The sequence below is a fragment of the Cebus imitator genome, unplaced genomic scaffold (assembly GCF_001604975.1).
Source record: "Cebus imitator isolate Cc_AM_T3 unplaced genomic scaffold, Cebus_imitator-1.0 Scaffold284, whole genome shotgun sequence".
Taxonomy (NCBI): domain Eukaryota; kingdom Metazoa; phylum Chordata; class Mammalia; order Primates; family Cebidae; genus Cebus; species Cebus imitator.
In genome coordinates, this window is record NW_016107599.1 from 292,677 (window position 1) to 315,818 (window position 23,142).

The following is a 23,142-nucleotide window of genomic DNA, read 5'->3' on the forward strand; positions in this document are numbered from 1 at the left end:
CTGCAGGTCAGGGAGGTGCTGTGTTCCTCATGCAGTGAGCACTGCCCCTGCAGGTGAGGGAGGTGCTGGGTTCCTCATGCAGTGAGCGCTGTCTCTGCCAGTGATGGAGGCACTGTGTTCCTCATGCAGCGATCACTGTCTCTGCAGGTGAGGGAGGCGCTGTGTTCCTCATGCAGTGAGTGTCTGCCTCTGCCAGAGCAGAGCAGAGTTCTAAGTGTTTTACGTAAAGTACAAATATCTCATTATTTGCATTAATCCTGAAAGCGTATTTGCATTGTCCCAATTCTATAATTTAAAGAAGTAGGTCTCAGTGAGGAAACAGATGGAACATTTTCAAGGACAGGAGTGCTGTGAGCCAGCGCCTTCTAACATTTGACATCTCGGTGACCAGAGGGCTCCTTTAACTCAGGGCATTCTCTCCCTTCAGGAAGGGCTCACAGCCAGAGCCCTGTGCACCTGCTCTTTCCCGCAGAAGCCCATCAGCCACTTCTCCTCAAATCCACTCTTCCCTACGATGTCCCCGATATGCCTCCCAGGCACAAAACCCTTCCTTCTCCTGCAGTGATTTCAGCACCTGACTCAGTCTCTCTCCCTGCTTCATTCTTGTGCATCATACACAGGATCCTTTCAAGCTTTTGAGATCGAATCTACTCAATATTGAATGACTGAAGATAGCCACAGCTGAAATGGAGATCTACCCTGGCCTCTCAGCTGTCCCACAGGTCAAGACCTAATAGCTGAAGAACTACATCGAAGGCAGCAAAAGAAACAAAGCCACATTTTCTGGCTATGGTGTTGCCAACAGCATAAAGAGATCCTGAAAACACCTGTTTTCTGAAGAGTCATTCATGAAAAGAGAGGAAAAAGGTTTTGAGAGGTCACAGTGATGATCAGCTGTATTTTCCGGCAAGTGTCTTTGTCTGTGGAAGTAGCCAGCGTGATCTCTGTCCATCCGGCACAGCCCAGGCTATGTCGCAGGCTCCAGTCCCCTGAACAGCCTCTCTGAGAATGGGGTTCCCTCTCGACACTCCTATCTCTGGTCTCCTTCACTGATAGCATTCACAGGGAATGTCTTTGCCTCTCTCTGACTCTCATGTTTTGGCATCTCAAATAATTCTGTTATCCTCAAAACCAGGAGCTACTCTCTGTGTTACTGAAGAATTAACTTTTCCCAGAGAGGCCTGGCCTTTGCTCTTGGCTACGAAAACTAGGCCCCTGGAGCGTCCTGCCTGACCCTGGGGCCAGCTCCCTCCAGGGCCCTTTCTCCACCTGTTTTCAGGACAAGCCCGGCAGCCCAGATGCCTGACAGTGAGGAGCGTGATGGGGCTGAGTCCTCATCCCACCCGGCCCAGGCTCCCAGGCCATACTGGACATCACCCACCAGGGTGAGGCACGCGGGACGCCCCGAGGTACTGCTGCTACTTACAGGCATCCAAGGGTGTGGTGTGAACAGGGATGGCTGAAAAGGAAACCACATAGATTAGAAAGATGGGCATTTAGGAACCTGGTGTTTCACTCTTAAATCCTGTCTTGGAGACATTTGCAAGTGAAAAACGATGGCCCCAAAACTTCCTGGAACTATTATTAGTTTTGAAAATTAGATTCATATCTTTCTTTAAAATCCCTAGGCATGCATTAAGGCAGAAATTAATAGTGGTTAGATTTAGGAGTCCTGGAGTCACAAGACCTGAGCTCCAAACCTGTGGGACCTGGGACATGTCTCCTCCGCTTCTATGTCCCCATGAGTATAATGGGAAACAAACATTCTCCCCTGCAGGTGTCCGTGAGAGCCCTGCCCAGGAAACTGGATTAGTCTCAACATCTCCTTCTCACTGCTGCCATCTGCTGTGCATTAGGTAGGGTTGCAGGTGCAGAAGAGAAAGTTGGGGAGAGAAGGCAGGGAGGGGAAATCCCTCTTGACAGAGAGCCCAGGCTGCAAAGACAGACAGGCCCCTGCAGGCTCCTTCAGCCTTGCCACCCCCACCCAGGCTGTATTTAATGCTTCCCGAATGTCACACTTTCTCTAGTTTCAAAGCTTTTGCAAATAGCATTCCCCTCACCTAGAACATACTGTCCTTTCCCTTTCTATAACTAAGGTCATATGGAGACCTTCGGGTGTCTTTTAAATGTCACGTGTTCATGGATCCCTCTCCCCTCTCCACCATGCAAATATAAACTGGGTCCCCAGGTTATTCTTGTTGATGCATCTTGTTCTTTTCCTGGATCACATTTACTATAATTTGCAATGTCGGCATATCTTTGCTACTGTAGGTTTAGTTTATCTTCTTCACTAGGCTACAAGCTCCAACAAACTGAGCCAAGCAGATGCCTGGGTCCCAGCAGGAGCCCGAAAGAAGCAGTCAATGGACAAAAATAATCATAGATAATGGTCCTAAATCACAATACATTCAAAGAAGAAGGAAAAAAGGAGCTTCCTGTACCTTGCCCTCCACATCTCCAATCCCCATCCCTTTTCCAGAAAAGGCACTTTTTCAGTTTACCATATTTGTAACTGTTTCCTATATATTTCCACACAATTATGAATGCTTAGAAATATGTAACTTTGTGCAAGTTATACAAATAGTAATGGCAACTATACTTGGTTACTTACAGCCGTTTCCAGGCCCTCACTCATGTAGTCTCACAACAACTCTAAGAGACAGACTATCGGCTTCTGTCCTGCTTCATGGATAAGACAATTGGAGGACAGAGAAGTAAACCACAGAATGAAGTTCAAGATGCTGGTGAATGTCAGGAAAGGAACTGGCGTCCACACAGGTGGCCTGAGGAGACTGTGCTCTTTGTCTTTCAATATGCAGTGACTGACTAATTGATTTTTTCCACTTAATTTGCCTTGTTCCACTTAATTTGAGTATTGCTATCTTTTTACATATTGTATGCATATCAATTTGTATAATTCCATGATATAGATATTTTGTGATTTACTTAATTCTATGCTTACGATCATGCGGTGTGTTTCTTTTTTTTTTTTTTTTAAGAGTTTCACTCTTGTTGCCCAGGCTAGAGTGCAATGGCATGACCTTGGCTCACTGCAATCTCCACCTCCCAGGTTCAAGTGATTCTCCTGCCTCAGCTCCTGAGTAGCTGGGACTACAGGCTCCCGCCACCACACCCAGCTCATTTTTTTGTATTTTTAGTAGAAATGGGGTTTCACCATGTTAGCCAGGCTAGTCTTGAACTCCTGACCTTAGGTGATCCACCCATCTTGGCATTCCAAAGTACTGTGGTTACAGGCATGAGCCACTGCGTCTGGCCTGTTTCTAATTTTTTACTGTCATAAGTGACACTAATGTACATCCTTATATATGCTTTTAAAAATGCACACATACAAATATTTCTTCAGGATACATGCCTAGACATGGAATATCTAAGTTAAGAGCAGGCACTCTGCAATATATTGGCACTGCCAAGTAACTTCTCAAATAGACGTGTCCAATCTGTTCTCCCACCAAAAATGTATGAGAGTATTGGGTGCCCTGCACCCCTGCCAATGCTATAGGTTCTCAATCTTAAACAGCAATTTGATACGACTAATTCTGACACTAAAGTCATGATTTGAGATTCTTCCAACACCCTTATGGAATGTCTGAGTCTCATTTTGATGAGTGTTGAGGTGGGGAGATAGAGCTTTGGAATAATGATTTCACTTTGATGAAAAGCACAGAATAAGATGCTTTGCCACACTGCAAAGGGGATTTCTGAGTGCACGGACTCTCTCCTCTCCTGGCATTCTCTGCTTGGGCTAGTAACTGGCCAACTCCTGATACATGTGCAGCGTCAAGGCCAGCCCAAGAAGCCATGTGCAACCTTCCCTGAAATCAGCTAAAAAAAAAAAAAAAAAAAAAAAAAAAAAAAAAAAAACAAAATGGAAAAAAAAAAAAAAAAAGAAAAATGTACCCCCATTATAGAGTTCATTGGAATAAAATAAATAATAATAGCAGGTTTAAAAAATTTTAATATTTATAATGCACCAGAAACTCTGCTAAAGAATGTATTATTTCAGTTAACGTTCACTCCATATGTACAAGATAGCTGGGTATAATATTTTTTTAATACATGAGAAGACTGAGTTTGTTAGACCTTAACTACAACTACAATTCTGGTGAAATGACAGAGCTGGGAGCCAGGTCTTTGTGATCTCAAAGCCCATGCTCTTACTGATACTCAACACCAACTCACAATGCCCACCCTAACACATATACGGGGTAGATGAATGAAGCCCAGTTCGTGGTTCAGGGTGGTGTAGTCTTACCCTGGGCAAACTGCTTCTTGTCCCTGGACCTCAGTTTCCCCATATGTAACAGGCAGATATGTATTCTCAGTATTTAGCACACATTCTGATAAATAATTGTGCTTTTGCTGAATAAATCAATAAGCAAGGATGGTTCTTAGAAAAGTATATATATTTTTGGTTTGTAGGACCTAGGAATAGGCCTGGCTATTGGCAAACTTCAATAGGGGAAATACTTAAAACTAAGTAGCAGTTGCTGGTGTGGGGGAGTGTAAATCACAACATCATAGGAATTCAGAGGAGAAAATCAGAAGCAGAGTAACTTACAGTTCCAGGTAACCCGGGAGGGCCTGCAGGACCAGCTTCGCCCTAGTTGGAGAAATGGAAAATCCATGACCATGAATCCTCCTCTCAACTCTGTTTATGCTGCAACAGATCAGCTAACACCATTTTCCCCAGACAACAGACCTGGACCTGCACCTACCTTGATAGATATATAGACACATGCATACATACATACTTACATATGTACATTCCAAATTATAAACTATTGCAGACATATGGAAATGTTGTTTTGAGAAGTATCCATATTGATGTGTAGTTGTAGATCATTAATATCACTATATACTATTCTGTTGTGTAAATGATAATAAAGTTATTTCTTATCCATCTGCCTGTTGATGACATTGAGGTGGTTTTCCTTTGATTACAATCATAGCTAGAGTTGATTTGTTACAGCAAATATTCCCACACATGTGCTCTGAGCACAATGACACATTTGAAGGCCAGCCTCTCTTAGAGATGCCAGTGAGCCCCGCCCCACCCTCCAGAAGGAGCGGGCTCTTCTCAGGAACCTGGGGGAACCGTGCTACACTACTGTAAGCAACACAGGCTTGGAGTTGAATTGCCTGAGCTTGAAACCTAACTATACCATTTTATAAATTATTTTACCTATTTTGGCATGTTTTCTCTTTGCAGAACGAGGGGATGATAATACACACAGCACACAGCATTGCATAGGGATTGAGTGGGACTGTAAGGAGTACGGTGTTATTACATTTGGCCTGAGGAAAGGACATCACTGAGCTGCTCCACGCAAGAGTGGCCACAGCGAGTGAATAGTTTCCAAAGCCTGTCATTTCACATGCGCCACATGGTGCCAGGTGTCTATGCCTAGATCTGTTTCTCGAACCAGCCCAGGATTAGCTCTGTTGAAGGCCTTTCAAAAATGGTTATGAAATAAATAAATGCGTGGATAAAGTTGGCTTAAAGAGGGACAAGTTAGCTGGGTGCAGTGGCTCATTCCTATAATCCCAGCACTTTGGGAGGCCAAGGCAGGTGGATCACCTGAGGTTGGGAGTTCGAGATCAGCCTGATCAACATGGAGAAGTACCATCTCTACTAAAAAAAGATACAAAAAATTAGCAGGGCATGGTGGTGCATGCCTGTAATCCCAGCTACCCAGGAGGCTGAGGCAGGAGAATCACTTGAACTGAGGAGGCAGAGGTTACGGCGAGCAGAGATCACATCATTGCACTCCAGCCTGGGCAACAAGGGCAAAACTCCGTCCCCCCCAAAAAAGTGGGACAAGTTCACCCTTAGTCAACAACAATCAACAATAATATAAAGTGTTGTATCATTTTTTACCATTATTTATATTGTTATTTAGCATTTAATTCAGCTACTGGTTTAAGTAGTTTACATAGGTGAACTCATTACCTCTTTGTAAAAATGCCCATAATGTATGTCTATATCTCCATTTCACAGATGAAGAAATTGAGGCATAAAAACGTCAATGAACCTGCCCTAAGTCACACATTCTGCAAATGGCTGAGCCTGGTTTCAAGCTCAGAATGCATGCCCTTTACAACAGTGTGGCACTGCTCTGCCTAAAGTACCCGTAGCTTCAGAAAGGAAAGTACTTTCTTGGTGTTACTGTGTATTATTTGATTTTACCCAATTCTCTTTCCTGACATTGTTGAACTCAAGCTCCAGAACCAATCTCATTTAAACCAATTTGCTCTCCATTAAAATGTCCAAATGATCAAAGGTAAGTGTTTTCCCAGTCACATGCATGAATGGGTATCAACAAGAAGAGGGCTAGAGGAGAAATGTGTCTCTCAGCCCAAGGCCATGAAGACTGCCTTTTGGGAACAGCCTCCTCACCCTGAGGGCTATGGGTAAGAGAAGGAACAGCAAGCTGAGGCAGGTAGGCCCCCAGGGGCTCTCTGCCTTTGGGAAAGAGGTTTGACTAAGAAGGATCAATGGGTATTAGAGTTCATGTACCAGGCCTGGGTTCTAATCCCAGCTCCTCCACGAGGGGTTTGACTGTCAGCGGCCCTGGCTGGGACAGGAGCATCACATACACCCTTCCCCGATGGGTTCTAAGTGCCCCTAACAGGGAAGGGCAGGGGACGTGAAGGCAGGAGCAGAGGCAGAGACAGGCAAGACACAGTCAGAAGAGGGCAGTGTTGCTTTAATGTCTTCTTTTGGATTCTTCTGACCAAAATTGTCAATTATAACATATTTCTCTGGAGGAAAAGAAAGGCAAATCAGATTCCTTGGGAGCTTGGATGTGATTGTCATGGCCCTGGCAATTCTGTCCAAGTAATCAAAGGGGCTTTATGGTCTCGCTAAGCCTTTGCATTCTGGAAATGAGTTTCTCAAATAGATATTGCATTTCTGAAAAGTCCGCGGCAGCAGCGGGCCTGAATGGCTTCCCGAGCAGAGCCTTTTCTACTCCAAGCTCTCTATTTATAGACCACAAATCTGCCTGGAGCAAAGTTCTCAGCCTCCAGCCCCAGAGAAGGGGGATGGGAGGCACTGCCTGGAGCCCAGAAAGCACCAGCACAGAAAAAAAGCTGGAAATTGAAGGGGAGAAAGTGAACTTGGGAGAATGGGGCACCCTGAAAAGCATCATGAAGGAGGAAGAAGGACGCAAGGCCCATCTGGGTGTGTGGGTGCCATTCCTCCTGAGGCAGCCCGGGCAGGCCTAGTGTGTGCCATTGTGTGCTAAGAGCCGGGACTCTCTAGATGCACTGGCCAGTTTAGATCTTGACTCTAAACACCCTATTTCTACAGCCCTGGGCAAGCAACTTAGCTTTTCTGTGCCTCAGTTTCATCATCTATCAAGTAGGGATGTTGTTGACAGCTTCGACCCCTCACACAGTTGGCTTGAGATTCCCTAAGTCCCTACACAGACGGTGCTCAGGACAGCCCTGCACTCAGTGAGCCCCCCACAAGTCATCCACCAGCAGGAGATCCTTACGCTGTTTAGCAATCCTGAAGGTCACCGTCAGGCTAGCAAGCCGGGGCGTGGGAAGGTCAGAGAAGAGGCCACACAGCAGGTAGAACCAGGGCCATACCCCAGGCCAGCACTATGGCTCCAGGAATGGTGCTCTTTCTCCTAAGCCGCAGGCAAGCACACATAAACTCCTAAGAGGGGTTTGGGGTGGGTGTTTATAAAGTTGCTGTGGAATTAGAGGTGCATTTGGTCAGAGGCTGAGCACAAAACAGCAAGAAAAGCAAGTGCCGGGTGCAGTGCCTTGCTCACAGTGTGAATCCCAACTCTTTCCATGCCTGTACCCCTTTTAGGGCCTGAGATCCCTCAGTGCTCAGCCATGTCTTATTCACTGTCATCTTCTTCGTGATTGTGTGGCTGGGGGCAGGTGTTCTACCAGCAGAGGGTAAGGGTTCTGTCAGCTGAGGGTACGTATTCTACCAGCTGAGGGTACACATTCTATCAGCTGAGGGCAAGGGTTCTGTCAGCAGAGGCTATATGTTCTATCAGATGAGGGTAAAGGGTCTATCAGCAGAGGGTAAGGGTTCTACCAGCTGAGGGTACGTGTTCTACCAGCTAAGGGTAAGGGTTCTATTGGCAGAGGGTAAAGGTCCTATCAGCTGAGGGTACATGCTCTATCAGCAGAGGGTAAGGTTTCTATGAGCAGAGGGAAGGTGTTCTATCAGCCTTCTTAGACAGTGACTGTCAGAGCAAATGGATATGTTTTTGGTGAAAGGGTAAGAACTAGAAGCACAAGTTATAATCTAGCAGGAAGGATATCAGTCACTGTGAGTGACTACTTCAGAGCCCCACTGTCTGGACTCACACCCACCCTCACTCTGTAAGCCTGAGCAAGACACATAATGGGATTTTTAAAGACCTGTTGGCAAGAGAGCCCTTTGACGAACTGCAGTTGTGTGAACCCCCTATGTTTGCGGACTCTTGGGATGCGATGAGGTTTTGTTGTGGATGGGGTGGGGGTGGCGGTCTTTAGGCTGGAGTCAGCACATGGCCCTAGCCAGGGCTTGGTTCTGTGAGTGTGGGTGTGATGGTCCATCTCTCTATGCCTTAGTTCTTTTGTCTATAAACTGGGGGTTGAAATGGACATGACTTCACAGTTCATCGTTAAGAGGGTTACCAGAGTGAGAAATGGAAAACCCAAGAAATTGCAACTTGCCAATCATATCGAGTACAGGGAAGCCATTACTTCTCCACACACTGTTCACGCTCCACTGCTTTAGCAAAGGATCTTGTGTTTCAGGAAAATAAGACCATGGACAAACATCTCACACATACACAGTATCGGCAACAGCTCACACGTGTCAAACTAACCAGCGATTTTCCAGTTGAAAAATTCTGACCGAAGCCTGGCTGGGAGCCACGTGCTGACTCTAGTCTAAAGCCCCCCACAACCCCACCCATGATAATACCTCATCCACCCCACGAGTCCAGGAGACACAGGGGGTTCATGCCACTGCAGCTGTCTTGCCGAGAAGGTCTCTAAAGTTTCCAGTGTGTTTTCTGATCAGCACGGGTTTCCTTGGTGCTTTGACATCAGTTGAAATATTATAGATGAAGCACCTACTCGACTTCTAGACCAGGCACTGTCCTGGGTGCTTGCTTGAATTCTGAGTGGGGTCTGCTCTTCTAAAAAGGGGCTGGGACCGGGGACCCGAGTCGTTGGGAGGTGGAAAGAGTAAGGGACTTTCTTTCCCAGACCATGTGTGCCAAATTAGGGTTCACGATATTCTCAGTCCTGTTTTTGTGAAAGAAGGTTATAGAGAGTAGGCACATGTCCTCTGTGACACTGTGACTTAAAAAGTGCATTCCTCCTCCTCGAACCTGCTCGCATGTTGCTAAAGGCAAGTGGTGGACTGGAGCCTCCCTCCAAAGCAATCAGAGTCAGACCCTGCAGGCCGGGCTGGCCAGTGGTTCCACCTGTGGCTCTGTGGGTTAGGCATGTGTCAAAACCTCTCTGAGTCTCAGTTCTTTTCATTTGCAGCACATGCTCATAGATACCAGTGGCTGTTTTCTGTTCGTCCCTCTATATGCACCCTTGTTCCTTTATCCCGGGAGGCAACCTCAATGGTCTCATTGACCTTGTCCGCTGGTTCCCAGTGGTCTGGCAGGAGATAGAGAGCACAGGAAAGGAAAGGACGAGACACTGAGGGTGTCAGGCCATGGGGAGCTGGTCTCGTCTGCTTTTCTGCCTAGGATGACCAGGGTCCTTCCCCTATGGCCGCTGGCCTCTCTGGATTCTGGCACAGCTCCCTCCCCTTGTCCTTTCCCGCTGTTGCTGTTCCTAGCCCTGGAGTGCCTCACCACACCCCGTTTCCCTAAGCGCTGTCCACAACCTGCAATTACTCTGCCACTGAATTCTCCTCCACTGTCCATTTTGATTGTGCTGCTCCTGATGCACGTGGTATCTGCCTGGAAGGCCATGCCGATGAAGCCTCTCTGTGCACTTCAGGGCACACAGTAGGGCTCTGCAAATGTAGTCATGCCCCCTTGATTTAGACAGAGTCTGCCTTGACTCAGGGTCCAGGGTCAACCACACAAGCAGTGACACTCTAGGTTCATGAACAATGCAGGGGAAAGAATACAGGAGTCAGGGCACACGGGGTTTTTGCTCAGCACTTCACATTCCATTGGCACCTCCATTGCCCTCAAAGCTGAGTTAATCATATCTATTATACCTGCAAAAGGGGCAGTGGTGTTCAGAGAGAGGCTGAACATAAACAGGCTGCACAAAGCACTCTGCACAGGACGGCAGCTCACGTGGTGCTTTGAGCAGGCACAAGGGGGTGGATGGACGGGTGAATAGTGGGATGAAGGCGTCAACTCTGATACTATTATCTTCTTTTTAAGTTTACAATTGCGAACAGTAAACTTTGGGGTTTATGTCCAACGTATTAGTTTCTCAAAAAGCAGCTTTGCAGTCATGCACAAAACTAAATTCTGCAGAAATGTAAAGATTCAGTACAGGCCAGGCATGGTGGCTCACACCTGTAATTTCAGCACTTTGGAAAGCCAAGGTGGACAGATCACCTGAGGTCAGGAGTTTCACAGGAGTTCAAGACCAGCCTGGCTAACATGGAGAAACTCTGTCACTACTAAAAACACAACAATTAGCCAGGTGTGGTGGGGCATGCCTGTAATCCCAGCTACTTGAGAAGCTAAGGCACTAGAATTGCTTGAACCCTGGAGGCAGAAGTTGCAGTGAGCTAAGATCATACCACTGCACTCCAGCTTGGGTAACAGAGTGAGACTCTGGATTAAAAAAAAAAAAAAGATACAGTATATTCTGCAGAAAAACTCTTCCTTTAGAAAAATTCAGCCACTAATAATTGATGATCAGAATGAGAGCGATTTGCTCTTACCTTTTCACCTCGGTCACCTTTCAGTCCTGGAAGTCCCAGTTCACCTTTTTCTCCCTTTAAGAAAAGAAACAATTAGAACACATTAGAACCCAGGCTGAGCTGAATTCCTGCCTCTTCCGGGTAACAGCAACATGACTTTGGAAAAATATACATGTATGTATTTCTCTCTCTCACTTGGCCTTGCCTTATCAGCAAAGTGGCCATAGCGAAGTGTAACTCAGAGGGGAGACCTGCCAGTTAGGCTTGAAGCACCTCATTCTCCACTTGTCCCCTGACAGACGGTGCCTCCCACCCCTCAGCCCCATCGTCTCATCTGAAGATGCCCTTTCCAGACACATCCTCCAGCAATGGCCCTTCGTCTCAGCTCAGAAACCCAAGTAGCCTTCTTCCCTTTCCCATCCCTTCCATCAACACTGGGAAATACACTCTTCACCCTTCACCTAGTCAAAATGACCACTCCTCCGAAGGACAGAGATGCCACAGGGGGCTGCTTTCTGTGGGGATGGGCGAGATGCCTGTGTGGGAGGAGGGAAGCTGCCACACTTACCTGGTCTCCTTTCTCTCCTCTCACACCTGGGAAGCCTGGAGCTCCTGGGAGGCCTGCTTCTCCCTGTGAGAACAACATTTTCATGAGGGATAAATAGGAAGGCTCTCCTAGGGGCCAAACTGCAGGCCACGTGCTCTCAGTTCCTGCTCTCCAGGAACTGGAGATGTTCTGGCTTAGCGGGCATCACATGGAAAGCAATGCAGTGGAGAAAGAGGGGTTCGAGAGCATCTCATTCACTGGGGCATCCCCAAGCTCTTGTCTACTTCGGCTGTTTCCTTTCCCAGGAGCCCTCATGTTGCCTTTCTTGGTGTCTAACCCTTCCTGTTTCTTTAGGGCTCAGCAACAATGTCACCTTCTCACCATCCTTCCTGATAGTCCCCAAGTGTGCAAAGCAGACCTTGCCCCCAGCAGCTGCAGCCCACCACTCATGACACCTGCTCAATTGTTCTTTAATGCCCAGTTTATCCGGTACATATAGTGAGCTCCCAAAAACCAGGATTAATTCGTCTTGGCATCTGAATAATTTATACAAGACCTAGTGTATAACGATCAATCAATCAATCATTAAAAGTGTGAACGAACAGACCTTCTCTCCAGGTCGGCCTGCCAGGCCCTGCTCCCCAACTTCTCCCTGAAAATGCAATGGAACACACCCCATTATTCTCCATTTGCTTTAGAGAGACGGTCGCCATTCCCCTGCTGTCCGCACACCTTCACAGCACCCGCCAGCCAGGGCCCTTAATTCTCAAATACGCAGCATGGTGACAGGCCCAAGAGTCACGGGCTCTGAAGACCAAGGAGTTTAGCATTCTTGCAGAGCAGAATCCACTTTCTCATACTGACTTTTGCTTTCCCCAAAAGAAACAACTCTTAGAACTGTCCCTTTAGAATTTATTTTTTTTATTTTTAGTTTCAGTTTTTTAGAGACAGTGTCTCACTCTGTCACCCAGGCTGGAGTACAGTGGTGCAGTCATAGCTCACTGCAGCCTTGACCTCCTGGGCTCAAAAACTTATTCCACCTCAACCTTCTGAGTAGAAGGGCTACAGGCACACACCACCATGCACAGATGAATTTCTTTTTTGATGGAGTTTCGCTCTTTGTTGCCCAGGTTGGAGTGCAGTGGCGCAATCTCGGCTCACTGCAACCTCCGCCTCCCGGGTTCAAGGGATTCTCCTGTCTCAGCCTCAGTAGCTGGGATTACAGGTACCTGCCACCACATCTGGCTAATTTTTGTATTTTTAGTAGAGACGGGGTTTCGCCATGTTGGCCAGGCTTGTTTAAATGTCCTGACTTCAGGTGATCCACCCTCCTCGGCCTCCTGAAGTGTTGGGATTATAGGCATGAGCCACCATGTCCGGCCGCACAGATAATTTTTATTTTTTAAATTTCTGTCAAGGCAGGGTCTCACTACATCGCCCAGGTTTAGTCCCCTGGGGGAACTAAAACAGTTCCTAAGTAGCACTTTGTGGTCAGGGTGAAGTGGGGAACACAGGGTCAGAGGTGCTTTATCTCTGATCCAAGAGCATCAGTCAGGCTGCTCCACTTACCAAGTTCCACAAATCACTGATGCCAAGAGCTTCGTGATGCTGGTGGTGGTGAGCACGGACTATCATTTTTGTCCAGCCGTGTGTCTTTAACATAACTAGCTTCTTGAAGGACAATTTATTTCTAATGTTCACTATGCTATTTACTAAAACCTTTAGTGTAAATATTAATAAGGAAATGTGGTTTTGTCATGAATGCACGGACACACGACACAATGAATGAACAGGTGGTATGCAGACATATAAAGATTTTTTGTGTAGCTATGCCAGACTCAATTGGTGCTGAAGGCCAGAATTACCAACTTATCAGAGAGAAAGAAAAAAAAAGGAATCAAAAGCATTGCTTAGTGTAAGCATGCATTTTATCCTGTAACGCTGGTGTCACACATCTGGCGCCAGCAGATCTTAAAATTCTAGACACACTCCAATGCTCCCATCAATTTCCAATGTTTACAAGCACAATTAGTAAGAATTGCTCTAGCCAGAATTGTGCAAATACTCGTCACTCAAATTGTCGCTTTCAATCTGCTAGAATAGTAGCACATTTGCAGTGGGAGTTGCTTCTTACATGTTGAGAAAAGATAACGGGACGAGTTTGGTCAAAAAAAATTTGAAGCCATCTGAAATGCCCCCTGAATTTGTGTCATGAACCCCAATCCAAAGGCACAATGCAGGTGAAATGCCACCTTCCCGAATTCTCGAAGTGAGCCTCAAACATCGATGCCTCTGCTCATCCTTCACAGTTTTGCTCCCTAAGTGGACTCTTACAGATCTGCTCTCCATGACTTAGCATCAGCATGGAAAAGAACTTTTCTCTTCAGTTGACGCTTTGTCAAAATAAAGTAACAAGACGTCCAGTAGATCTCCTCTAGGACTATGAGTATGTTGGAAAAGCGCCATGACCGCAGGAATTCAGGTTTAAACTTATCAGAGAAATGTTTTGAGCACGAAGCCTTAGAAATTGAATAAAATTGACACATGCGATATAGCAGCAGGTTTCTCTGTTTGAATCTTTCGACCATTAGTGATTATCAGAAATATAAAACACATAGATTGAAAAGCTGGAGCAATCCCAGAGAGTCCCTCTAATTTCAGCCCAATAATTGTCATAATCAATCCCCTTCATCTGCAGAACCCTGCATAAGAAACTCGATGGAAATGGATGGTTTCATTACTGAACAGAAAGGTGAAGTTCATACAGCACAAACCCAAAAGGATTTGCCAATTCACAAATTTGAAAAAACACAACCGTAAGGTATGGTTGACTCCATGAAATCTGTGAAGTCAAGAACAGCAAACCTAGACAAACGCTTTCAAGTCTTTCTGGAAAACGATAGAATTTCAGCCCAAACACTGAAAGGTAGCCCGAATGCTTTTAAGACCATGTGATTCACCCCCTACACACACAACCACCTCAGGACATGCATGAAAGAAGAAAAAAAAGAAAAACCCAGTGAATTACATGTCATCACATTTCAATGACATGGGAATCAGTATAGACATATATTTAAATGCTAATATAGAATCTAAAAATATGAAGGGCTGTCGTGCCTGTTGGCGGCCACGGGAGGACTCATGGGTACACACTGGTACATTCATGGGGGGTGTGAGGACTGAGTTCTTAGGATCTGGAATCCGGGAAGTGGGAGGCTCACAGTGGCTCTTGGTAAGAGAGCCACTTGGCTCAAGGTGTCTTGCTTGAGACACCTTGGGTGCAATTTAATCTGTATTTTTTTCTGCTTGATTTTAATTTGGTCTTTTAAAAATGACCACTTTAAGAAAGAGTGAAACGATAGGGAACATAAGGGCCCGGGATGTGCCCACCAGCACCTTCACCTGCCAACAAAGGGATGCCCTGAGGTGTGCCCTCCCGCAGGGTCAGTGTCCCCCGCTATGTGGGGTCCAGGCCACTCCTGTGCTCTGGCTGGGCTGAAGTTGTTCACGCATTCTCCATCCAGCAAGCCTGCACTCCGTATCTAAGCAGGGTCTGCCTGTGGGCGGGGAGTGGGAGGTGCAGATGGCTAGGACCTGGTCACTGCACTTCAATAGTTCACACTTTAGTAAAGCGGGAGACCTCACTTAAAATAGAGATCACTTAGAATAGCAAGTGGAGGGCGGGAGGAGCAGAACCCCCACAATCTCCTGTCTGGCCACTGTCTCCTCAAAGCTGCAGGTTTTCATAGTGCACACACACAAACACACACATGCACACTCACACCACACATCATGGTCCAGCCCTCTCTTCCGTGTGCACAGCATTCTGAGCCCAGGCCAAATTTGAGATGTTGAACCAGGGACCATGAGGTAAAATATGATCCTGCAGCCCATCAGAAAAGTCTCACAGGGCAGCAGTCACTCCTGGAGGGAGCCTGGGCAAAGCGTGGCCATCAACACAGGGCACATGGGGGCTCTCCACTCACAAAGGGCACAGGGGGCTCTCCACTCGCAGAGGGCACAGGGGGCTCTCCACTCATAGAGGGTGCAGGGGGGCTCTCCACTCACAGAGGGCACAGGGGGCTCTCCACTCGCAGAGGGCACAGGAGGGCTCTCTGCTCACAAAGGGCACAGGGGGCTCTCCGCTCGCAAAGGGCGCAGGGGGGCTCTCCGCTCGCAGCGGGCGCAGTGGGGCTCTCCGCTCACAGAGGCTGCCCTGTCCAAGTCACATGCTGAGGAGCCTCCCTTTTCCTCTTATGCCCGTTTTTCACACTTCGCTACCCATGAGAAGCTGGTCCGAGAAGGCTGAACCGTACAGATTGCAGCTGCCAGCTTGCCTTGCCTTGTGACTTTCTGTAGGGTCAAGGTGTTAGGAAGCATTGCAGTGGAGGTAGAAGGCAGCTGAGAGAGATGGGGTTGGGGATCGATGCGGGGAGGGCATGGGCTAACAGTATATTTGTTCCTCTTGTTCCCTCCCTGCCAGGATAAACCAGACAGTGGTGATGTTCTTCTTCCCAAGGCCACGGCTCTCACGGGGGTGGGAGCTCTCTCCTCCTGCTGCAGATCTGGGCTCCCAGGAACCACTCCCTCCTTGGGCACCTTCTGTCCTAGAGGTGGTGTTCGTTCTGTGGTTGCCAGCCTCGTGTTGCCATCCTGGTTGGGGCCCTTAACCGTTCCACTTTTCAATGATCTGATTTGTCTCCCACAAGGTCCCAGCTGATACAGATGCTACGATAAGTCGAGACTTGCACACGGCCTCAAATAGACCACTTAGAATAGCAAACCTCAAATAGGCCACTTAGAATAGCAAGCATAACAGAAAAAGAGTCAAAGTCCATACCCGAGGGCCTGGTTTTCCAGGAAGACCATCTTCCCCTCTTTCTCCTGGTTCTCCCTGTGAAGAATACTCAGCAAAGTTAACAGGGGATGGGCCATGCTTAGATTAAACACACAAATACTAGGCACAGGTTGGTAAAGAAGAGAACTACCTGCACTCAGGTGGTTTTAAACGCCTTCAACTCTGCAATTACCTAACCACGGTCATCAAACCTAGTAGCTCATACAGCCTCCTAGATTCTATATTCAATAGCTGTAATTTTGATTTATAAAATATAATTGAGGAGATTTGGCACTCTTATTCAGAGATCTAGAAAAAGGAAGATGTTGCATACGTGTTTCTGAGAATAAAAAAAATCTTAGTCATGATCCTTTGTCTCAAAAGACCGGAAAGAAAAAAAAATGCACAACATTTACATTAAATGCCTAGAAAATTAAATTAAATCCATACTTAGTGTGGATTTGGCCATAAAGAAGCTGAGCTTCTAAGTCTGCTTATTGAAAAGGACAACAAAATTTCCCATAATATTCAACAGTTGCCTTTCAAGGACTGTTGAGGTGCATACCTGAGTCTATGTATGCTCACCATAAAAGAATAAAGTTCATTTGTTAAAATACTTGGATGGTTGTCTAATAATTCATTTAAAGTATTTAAACCTGTATTTGCTCTCTATTTGTATGCTATTTAACCTTGACGCTTACCTTAATCATTCTACCATAGCAAGCCCCACCAGAACATTGTTAAAATTGAAATCTCTTATTATGTTAGTAAGAGTATTTGGAAGTATTCCTCCTTGAAAATAAATAAATAATAAATGAAACATAGTTCTAACAGATCGATTTGTTTATTTATTTATTTTTTTGAGACACCATCTCACTCAGTTGCCTAGGCTATAGTGCAATGGCACAATCATAGCTCACTGCAGCCTTGAATTCCTGGGCTCAAGCAATCCTCCCACCTTGGCCTCCCAAGTGAATGGGAACACAGATGCCCACTCCCATACCAGGCTAATTCCTGCCTACGCCTCCCGAAATGCTGGGATTACATCTGTGAGACACTGTGCCTGGCTAAATTTTAAAGCCCAGGGCTTCCAAATCCTTCCGCAGTTATCTGAGAAGGAATAAGGAGCTACCCCCCCATGTGACCTCACAAATCCAAACATTTCAGCTGAGTCCTGATTTAAAACCCAGGCAACCAACTTGTCTTAGAATTCACCAACAATCAAGAATCTCTTTTGTTTCCTGTGTTTTGGGTTCCCAAACTGCTGCCAACCCCGTCAGTAACCAACCTTGGTTCCTGGAAGGCCTGGTGGTCCATTTAGCCCATCCTTTCCAGGAGGTCCCTAAGGCAAGCGGGGAAAACACAGAATAAGAAGGAAAGGCATGTTTAGGGAAGGCTTACGTTAAGTTGTTTCAAACCAGGAGCTGTTTTTACAGCCAGGATCCAGGAGGCTCAGCCCTCTACTCTCTGATCAGCGGGGCCCTGTCTCCAGGGCGACTGTGGTCTCTGTCTGACCACGTTTCCCTCTGTTACTACTGAAGCAAATATCACCCTCTGGGCAATGTCTGATTTTCAGTACGCTGGCCATGCGTGGAGGGTGGGGTGCGGGAGGATGTCTGCCACATCTCGCTCTGGTGGTTCCACCTCTGCCCTCAGCTTCCAAGAGGCCCTGGGGACCACGGTATCCACACTGCTCCTACTCTCTCCTCTCCAGAATCTCTTTTCCATCTTGTCGCTTCCTTCCCCCTGCTATCATCTCTTCCTCTTGTCCCTCAAAAAAGCACAACTGCAACCTATCGGCATGGCTTGGCATTACGGCCTGTTATTTCGAATGCCAGCACTTAGGAGCTCCATGTTATATTTTCGGACGTCAGGTGTCTTCTCTACCACCATCCTCAGGCTGTGGCAGCGCAGGTGTTACTGCAGCTGGTTGCAGTGAGGAGATGAAGGCTCTGCAGGCTGAGTGACTCATTCAAGCTCACAGGGCTGGTGACGGGGACCCCCACGGTTTAACTGGCTCTGCCTCAGGGCTCCCTCCACTATACCAGAGACACTGTATCTCCTCCTTTTCCTCTGTGCCTTAAATGATGAGTCTGGCCACATGGGGCAGGGGGGCCGACAACACATCCTGGGGCCTGTCGGTTTTGGGGAGGCATTGTGTGGGGTTAAGGGGCACATCAAGAAGAATAGCTAATGCGTGTTGGGCTTAATACCTAGGTGATGGGTTGATCTATGCAGAAAACCACGTGGCACAGGTTTACCTATGTAACAAGCTACACATCTGGCACATGTACCATGGAACTTAAAAGTTAAAGGGAAAAAAAAAAAATGATGTGTCAGGCACACACACCCTTTCCCATGACGGACATTAGGGAAAACATTTCCCCAGTGGAATAGCTCCTGGGCTATTGCTTTCACAGCTATTCACAAGTGAATGTTTTTTTATAACCCTGGTGATTCTTCCACCCACAGAACCTGCTGCCACCCAGTTTGACTCATCTCTCCCTATGCCCCCAGCTTGGACTGGTGACTAGTGAAAAGACGCTCCCATGTGCACAGAGCAGGTGTCCTGGAAGACAAGGCTTTCGGAAGGCAGGAGGGAGGCTTTTGGAGGCCTTAAGGCTGCCTGTGTCAATGAAAGCAGGATCTTGACCGGGAGCAAATGCCAAGGCCAGAAGCTGTGCTTCAAACCTTCTGTGGCTACAGCCACATCTTGGCAGACTAGAAATGCTCACACTGCCTTTCTTCCTCTTCTGCCATCTCCCCTTCTCTGAATGTTTACACTGATCTGCATGCTTTCTGATGAGCCCTTCAGATCGGATGAGATTGCTCATGTGTTTGAGCTTTCTGAGGATCCTGTCACTCATGTAAAATGTTTATTGTGGTGTTGCAGTTGACTGTTTAGAAATGTTTGACGGTGATGGTGCTGTTCACGCAGTGTTCCTTCCACAGGTGATCGGTTCACCTGAGTGCCCAGTGCAGCACTGAATTCACTTCCAATGCCCTTTGGCATTCTTCACTGGAACGAAACAGAGCTGGGGGTGCTGGTGCTGCAGCGAGCATAGGTCCCCTGGGCTCCTGGATCCACACTCACCCATGGGTCTGTGATCTGTGGAGAAGTGGGGAGAACTGGCCTATGTGTGACCCAATCCACTTGACCTCCGCCTCACCCCTCCTCCAGCATCAGGATCCTCCTAGCTGGGGCCTTCCCCGTCGGGGCTCACTGATGGAGAACGAGCTGTAAGAAAATCCCTTTAAGGTGGACCAGAGGCCTCCCTGTGGGCAGATCATGAGAACTACCCAGGTCTCAGCCCATGCTATCCATCATCCTGTCGTGAAGAGCTGCAAGCCAACTTTAACTACTGTGACTCTCCTATCTATCTAGGGAGACATTCATGTTTTCTTTCTCTCTCTCTCTTTCTTTCTTTCTTTCCTTCCCTCTCTTCTCTTTTCTTCTTTTCTTTTCTCAGTGTTTCACTCTTGTTGCCCAGGCTGGAGTGCAATGGTGCAATCTTGGCTCACAGCAACCTCTGCCCTCCGGGTTCAAGCAATTCTCCTGCCTCAGCCTCCCAAGTAGCTGCCATTACAGGCACATGCCACCATGCCTAGCTAATTTTTGTATTTTTAGTAGAGATGGGGTTTCTCCATGTTGGTCAGTCTGGTCTCAAACTTCCGACCTCAGGTGATTTGCCTGTCTCAGCCTCCCAAAGTACTGGGATTAAAGGCGTGAGCCATGGCAGCTGGCAACGTTAATGTTTTCTAAGCTCCATCTGCCCCCTGAGAGCCCCAGGGTCTCTCAGTTTGCAAGGGAGAAAACATGATCAGGATCATATGGAAAAGGCTGCCCCAAAGCTCCCCACCCATTGCTTCTGTTCTCCTCTGGGTATTTCTCAAGGACGAGTGGTCATGCCTTCAGCAGCAAAAGACTCTTGAATGTGTCTTTTGGTGAAAAGAGAAAAGGCAGTGGCCTGGGGAGAGTGGCCCGAATCCACACCCTGGCCAGGGCACATAGGGAGCGTTCCCAGCAGATGGGGCACTAGCATGGGGGAGCCGCCACAGAAGGAAGATCCAGGCTGAGTGCCGGAGCTGCAGGCCTTGCTGGCCAACGAGTCCTCAGCTCTAGGAAAGTGGTCCTAGCCAGCTGCAAGGGCTCAGTACTGCCCCCAGAGCAATGGGGAGAGGGAAGAGGGGGGCAGGAAGAGGTTCCCAGACACTCACCGCGGGCCCAGGAGGCCCAGTCTTTCCCGGGAAGCCGATCTCTCCAGGCAGACCCTGAAAGGGGACCACAGGGACACCGTTAGCCTGACCTGTTCGGAGATCAGATCAATGACTCAACCTCTTTCCTGGCACGGGCCCAGGCCTCCAGGTCTAAGGTGGGAACCCCGGAGCCACCGTTGTCCTTGGTCATCCGCTGTGAAATACGGAGTGCGTCTGCAGTTAACATGTCCAAGGCTTATGTGGTCTGCAGTCTAGACCTCTTCCTATCCACTGCCACCCTCTGCTGATGGCGGGGCCTGCCCCACGCGGTGGGTGGTTGGATTCTCCCCCTCCCCCATGTCCACTTTCAGGATACTTTTTTCAGCAGCCCCTGAAAGATGGGAGGGGAAACATTGGCAAATGCTTGCCTGGGTCCTGTTTTGCCTCAAAGCCAAATCGCCAGCGACGAAAAGACACCCGAATGGGCAATTGGTGGCTAACATGCCAGGCTCTGGAGGCGGCCACCAAAGTGCCACATGAGCTCCAGTGGTGCTCTAACCCAAGGCTTCTGAAGATCTGAGAGTCCAGAGCCTGGGGGGCCTATGTGTCGGGGTCCTCCTGTGTGTGTTTTTGTACTGGACTTGGGCAGATAAAAGACAAGAGGCCATTCACAAAATGTCCCCAGTTCCCACAGGTCAGGAAGCCACCAACTAAGTGTGCTTGTAGAAAATCAAAGCCAGTCTTACCGGAGAACCTCCCGGTCCCGGAGGGCCTGGGACACCAGGTGGTCCTGGAGGGCCCTGTGGAGAAAGAGCATCGGGTGGGTTACAGATGGGCACAGACCAGCCTCCTAAGGACACTGGGCATTTGACAGAGGCAAAGGGAAGGGGACAGGAGGATGAGGTGGGATTTTACTTTATTTGTAATGCCTGATTTTTCAAACAAAAATAGGCAAAAACAAAAAGAAAAGACTTGAACAAAACTTTGCAAAATGCTAACATTTCATATGTGGGTGATGGCTGTTCCATTGTCTGTAATATTATCTATTCTGCTATATACATAAATGTTTGAGCATTTAATATAAATAGACATGTGTGTGCACATGTGCAGACACACACATACACAAAGGCCTTCCAGAAGAACGCTTCCTAATCATGAGTCATGAAGCAGAGCTGGCACCAGGGTCAGAATCGCCAGGGGTGAATGAGGAGACCTCACGCCCAGACCTTCTGGTTCTGCAGGTTTGGGGCGAGTGGGTCTCCCATCTGTACTTGTGAAGGTTCTCTCGTGATTCTACAGGGATCAGTCCTCACAGCCACTTGCCAGATGTAGATTCATATGTTATTTAGATCATTCGTGGCCTACACTTAAACTTGTAGGCATCTTCAAGGGCCAGGAACAGAAGCGGGTACCGTTAGCAAACAGAAACATTAAGACCCGTTTCCAGGCTCCTGTCTTGGTTGAGGGGGAGGGTGGGGGAGGGGAAAAACATGTAGACAAATAATTATGGTAGAAAAGAGCCAGGCATGATGGCTCACAACTGTAATCCCAGCACTTTGGAAGGCTGAGGCAGGAGGATTGATAGAGGCCAGGAGTTTGAGACTAGACTGGGTAAAATGGCAAGACCCTATCTCTCCAGAAATAAAAAATAAAAATTAATTGGGCATAGGGGCTCTCGCCTGTAGTCCCAGCTACTCAGGAGGCCGAGGCAGGAGGGCTGTTTGAGACTGGAAGTTTGGGGCTGCAGTGAGCATTGCACTCTGGCCTGGGTGCAGAGAAACACCCTGTCTAAAAAAAAAAAAAAACAAACAAACAAATCCTTCGGACTTAAAAGGCTCAAATAAACACATTGGCTCTGTAGGGAGATACCTTTGTCTCCTCCTTTAGAAAAAAAAAAAAAAAAAAAAAAAAAAAAACACCAAAAAACAAATGAAAAGACTAATGGTCCAACTAAACTTATGAGCACAGATCCAGGTCCAGGGGTGGTGGGATACCAGGTGGTCGTTGTACCTGGGAGGGAGGATGGCAAGCGGGCAGAGAAGGTGCCTGAGTCCCGAAGAAAGCCAGGGAAATAAACAGCAGGTCAGGCCGACAAAGCAGGTGGGCTGCGTTCATAACAGCCCGCTGCTGTTCAAGGTATTGCATTTTGAATGACAGCCAACAGTGCCACATGAAGACAGTGTGGGCCTGCGCAGGGCAGACGGAGGCTGAGCCAGGACCTCAGAGGTGATGGGCTGTCAGGGTGAGGAGGAGCAACATTGCCGTGAAGGTCTTGGAAGTAACTGAAGGAGCACGAGAAAATGGGTGTGGTCACACGCGTGCCCAGGAAAGCAGCCTGCGGTCTGGGGAGACCGGAGGGAGGAAGAGTGGACATTGTGTTATAAGCAGGGGCAAGCTGGAATCATACAACCCCAGGTCCCGGAAGGGAGTGTGGATGTGGTTCTGCGTATATGCAGGTTCCTGACAGCCTCACACAGGGACGCCCTCATTTTACAACAGCCAGCGACCCCACAGCTGAGCCACCTTAGAATCAGTGGCTCTGATAGAGGGTGAGTTCCCCACGCCCTCCTCCCTCAGCTCCAGCACCACCGATCACTGCTCCACACAACTTCTGGGAGGTACAGATGACTTTTCTAGCTCAGGTTTCCCTCTGGATACTCCCTCCCCACC

At 47.8% G+C, this 23,142-nt stretch overlaps 1 protein-coding gene across 1 annotated transcript in view; it reads right to left on the reverse strand.

Annotated features, from left to right (window-relative positions):
- COL22A1 (collagen type XXII alpha 1 chain) overlaps window positions 1-23,142 on the reverse strand; it is a 320,119-nt gene that overhangs the window by 110,280 nt on the left and 186,697 nt on the right. Inside the window, exons 24-32 of the mRNA XM_017501684.2 lie at window positions 21,219-21,272; window positions 20,494-20,547; window positions 17,564-17,617; window positions 16,279-16,332; window positions 12,046-12,090; window positions 11,460-11,522; window positions 10,913-10,966; window positions 4,580-4,621; window positions 1,427-1,459 (exon numbers count right to left, since the gene is read on the reverse strand). Coding sequence (XP_017357173.1) covers window positions 1,427-1,459; window positions 4,580-4,621; window positions 10,913-10,966; window positions 11,460-11,522; window positions 12,046-12,090; window positions 16,279-16,332; window positions 17,564-17,617; window positions 20,494-20,547; window positions 21,219-21,272 — 453 coding nt within the window. The remainder of the gene's footprint in view (window positions 1-1,426; window positions 1,460-4,579; window positions 4,622-10,912; window positions 10,967-11,459; window positions 11,523-12,045; window positions 12,091-16,278; window positions 16,333-17,563; window positions 17,618-20,493; window positions 20,548-21,218; window positions 21,273-23,142) is intronic.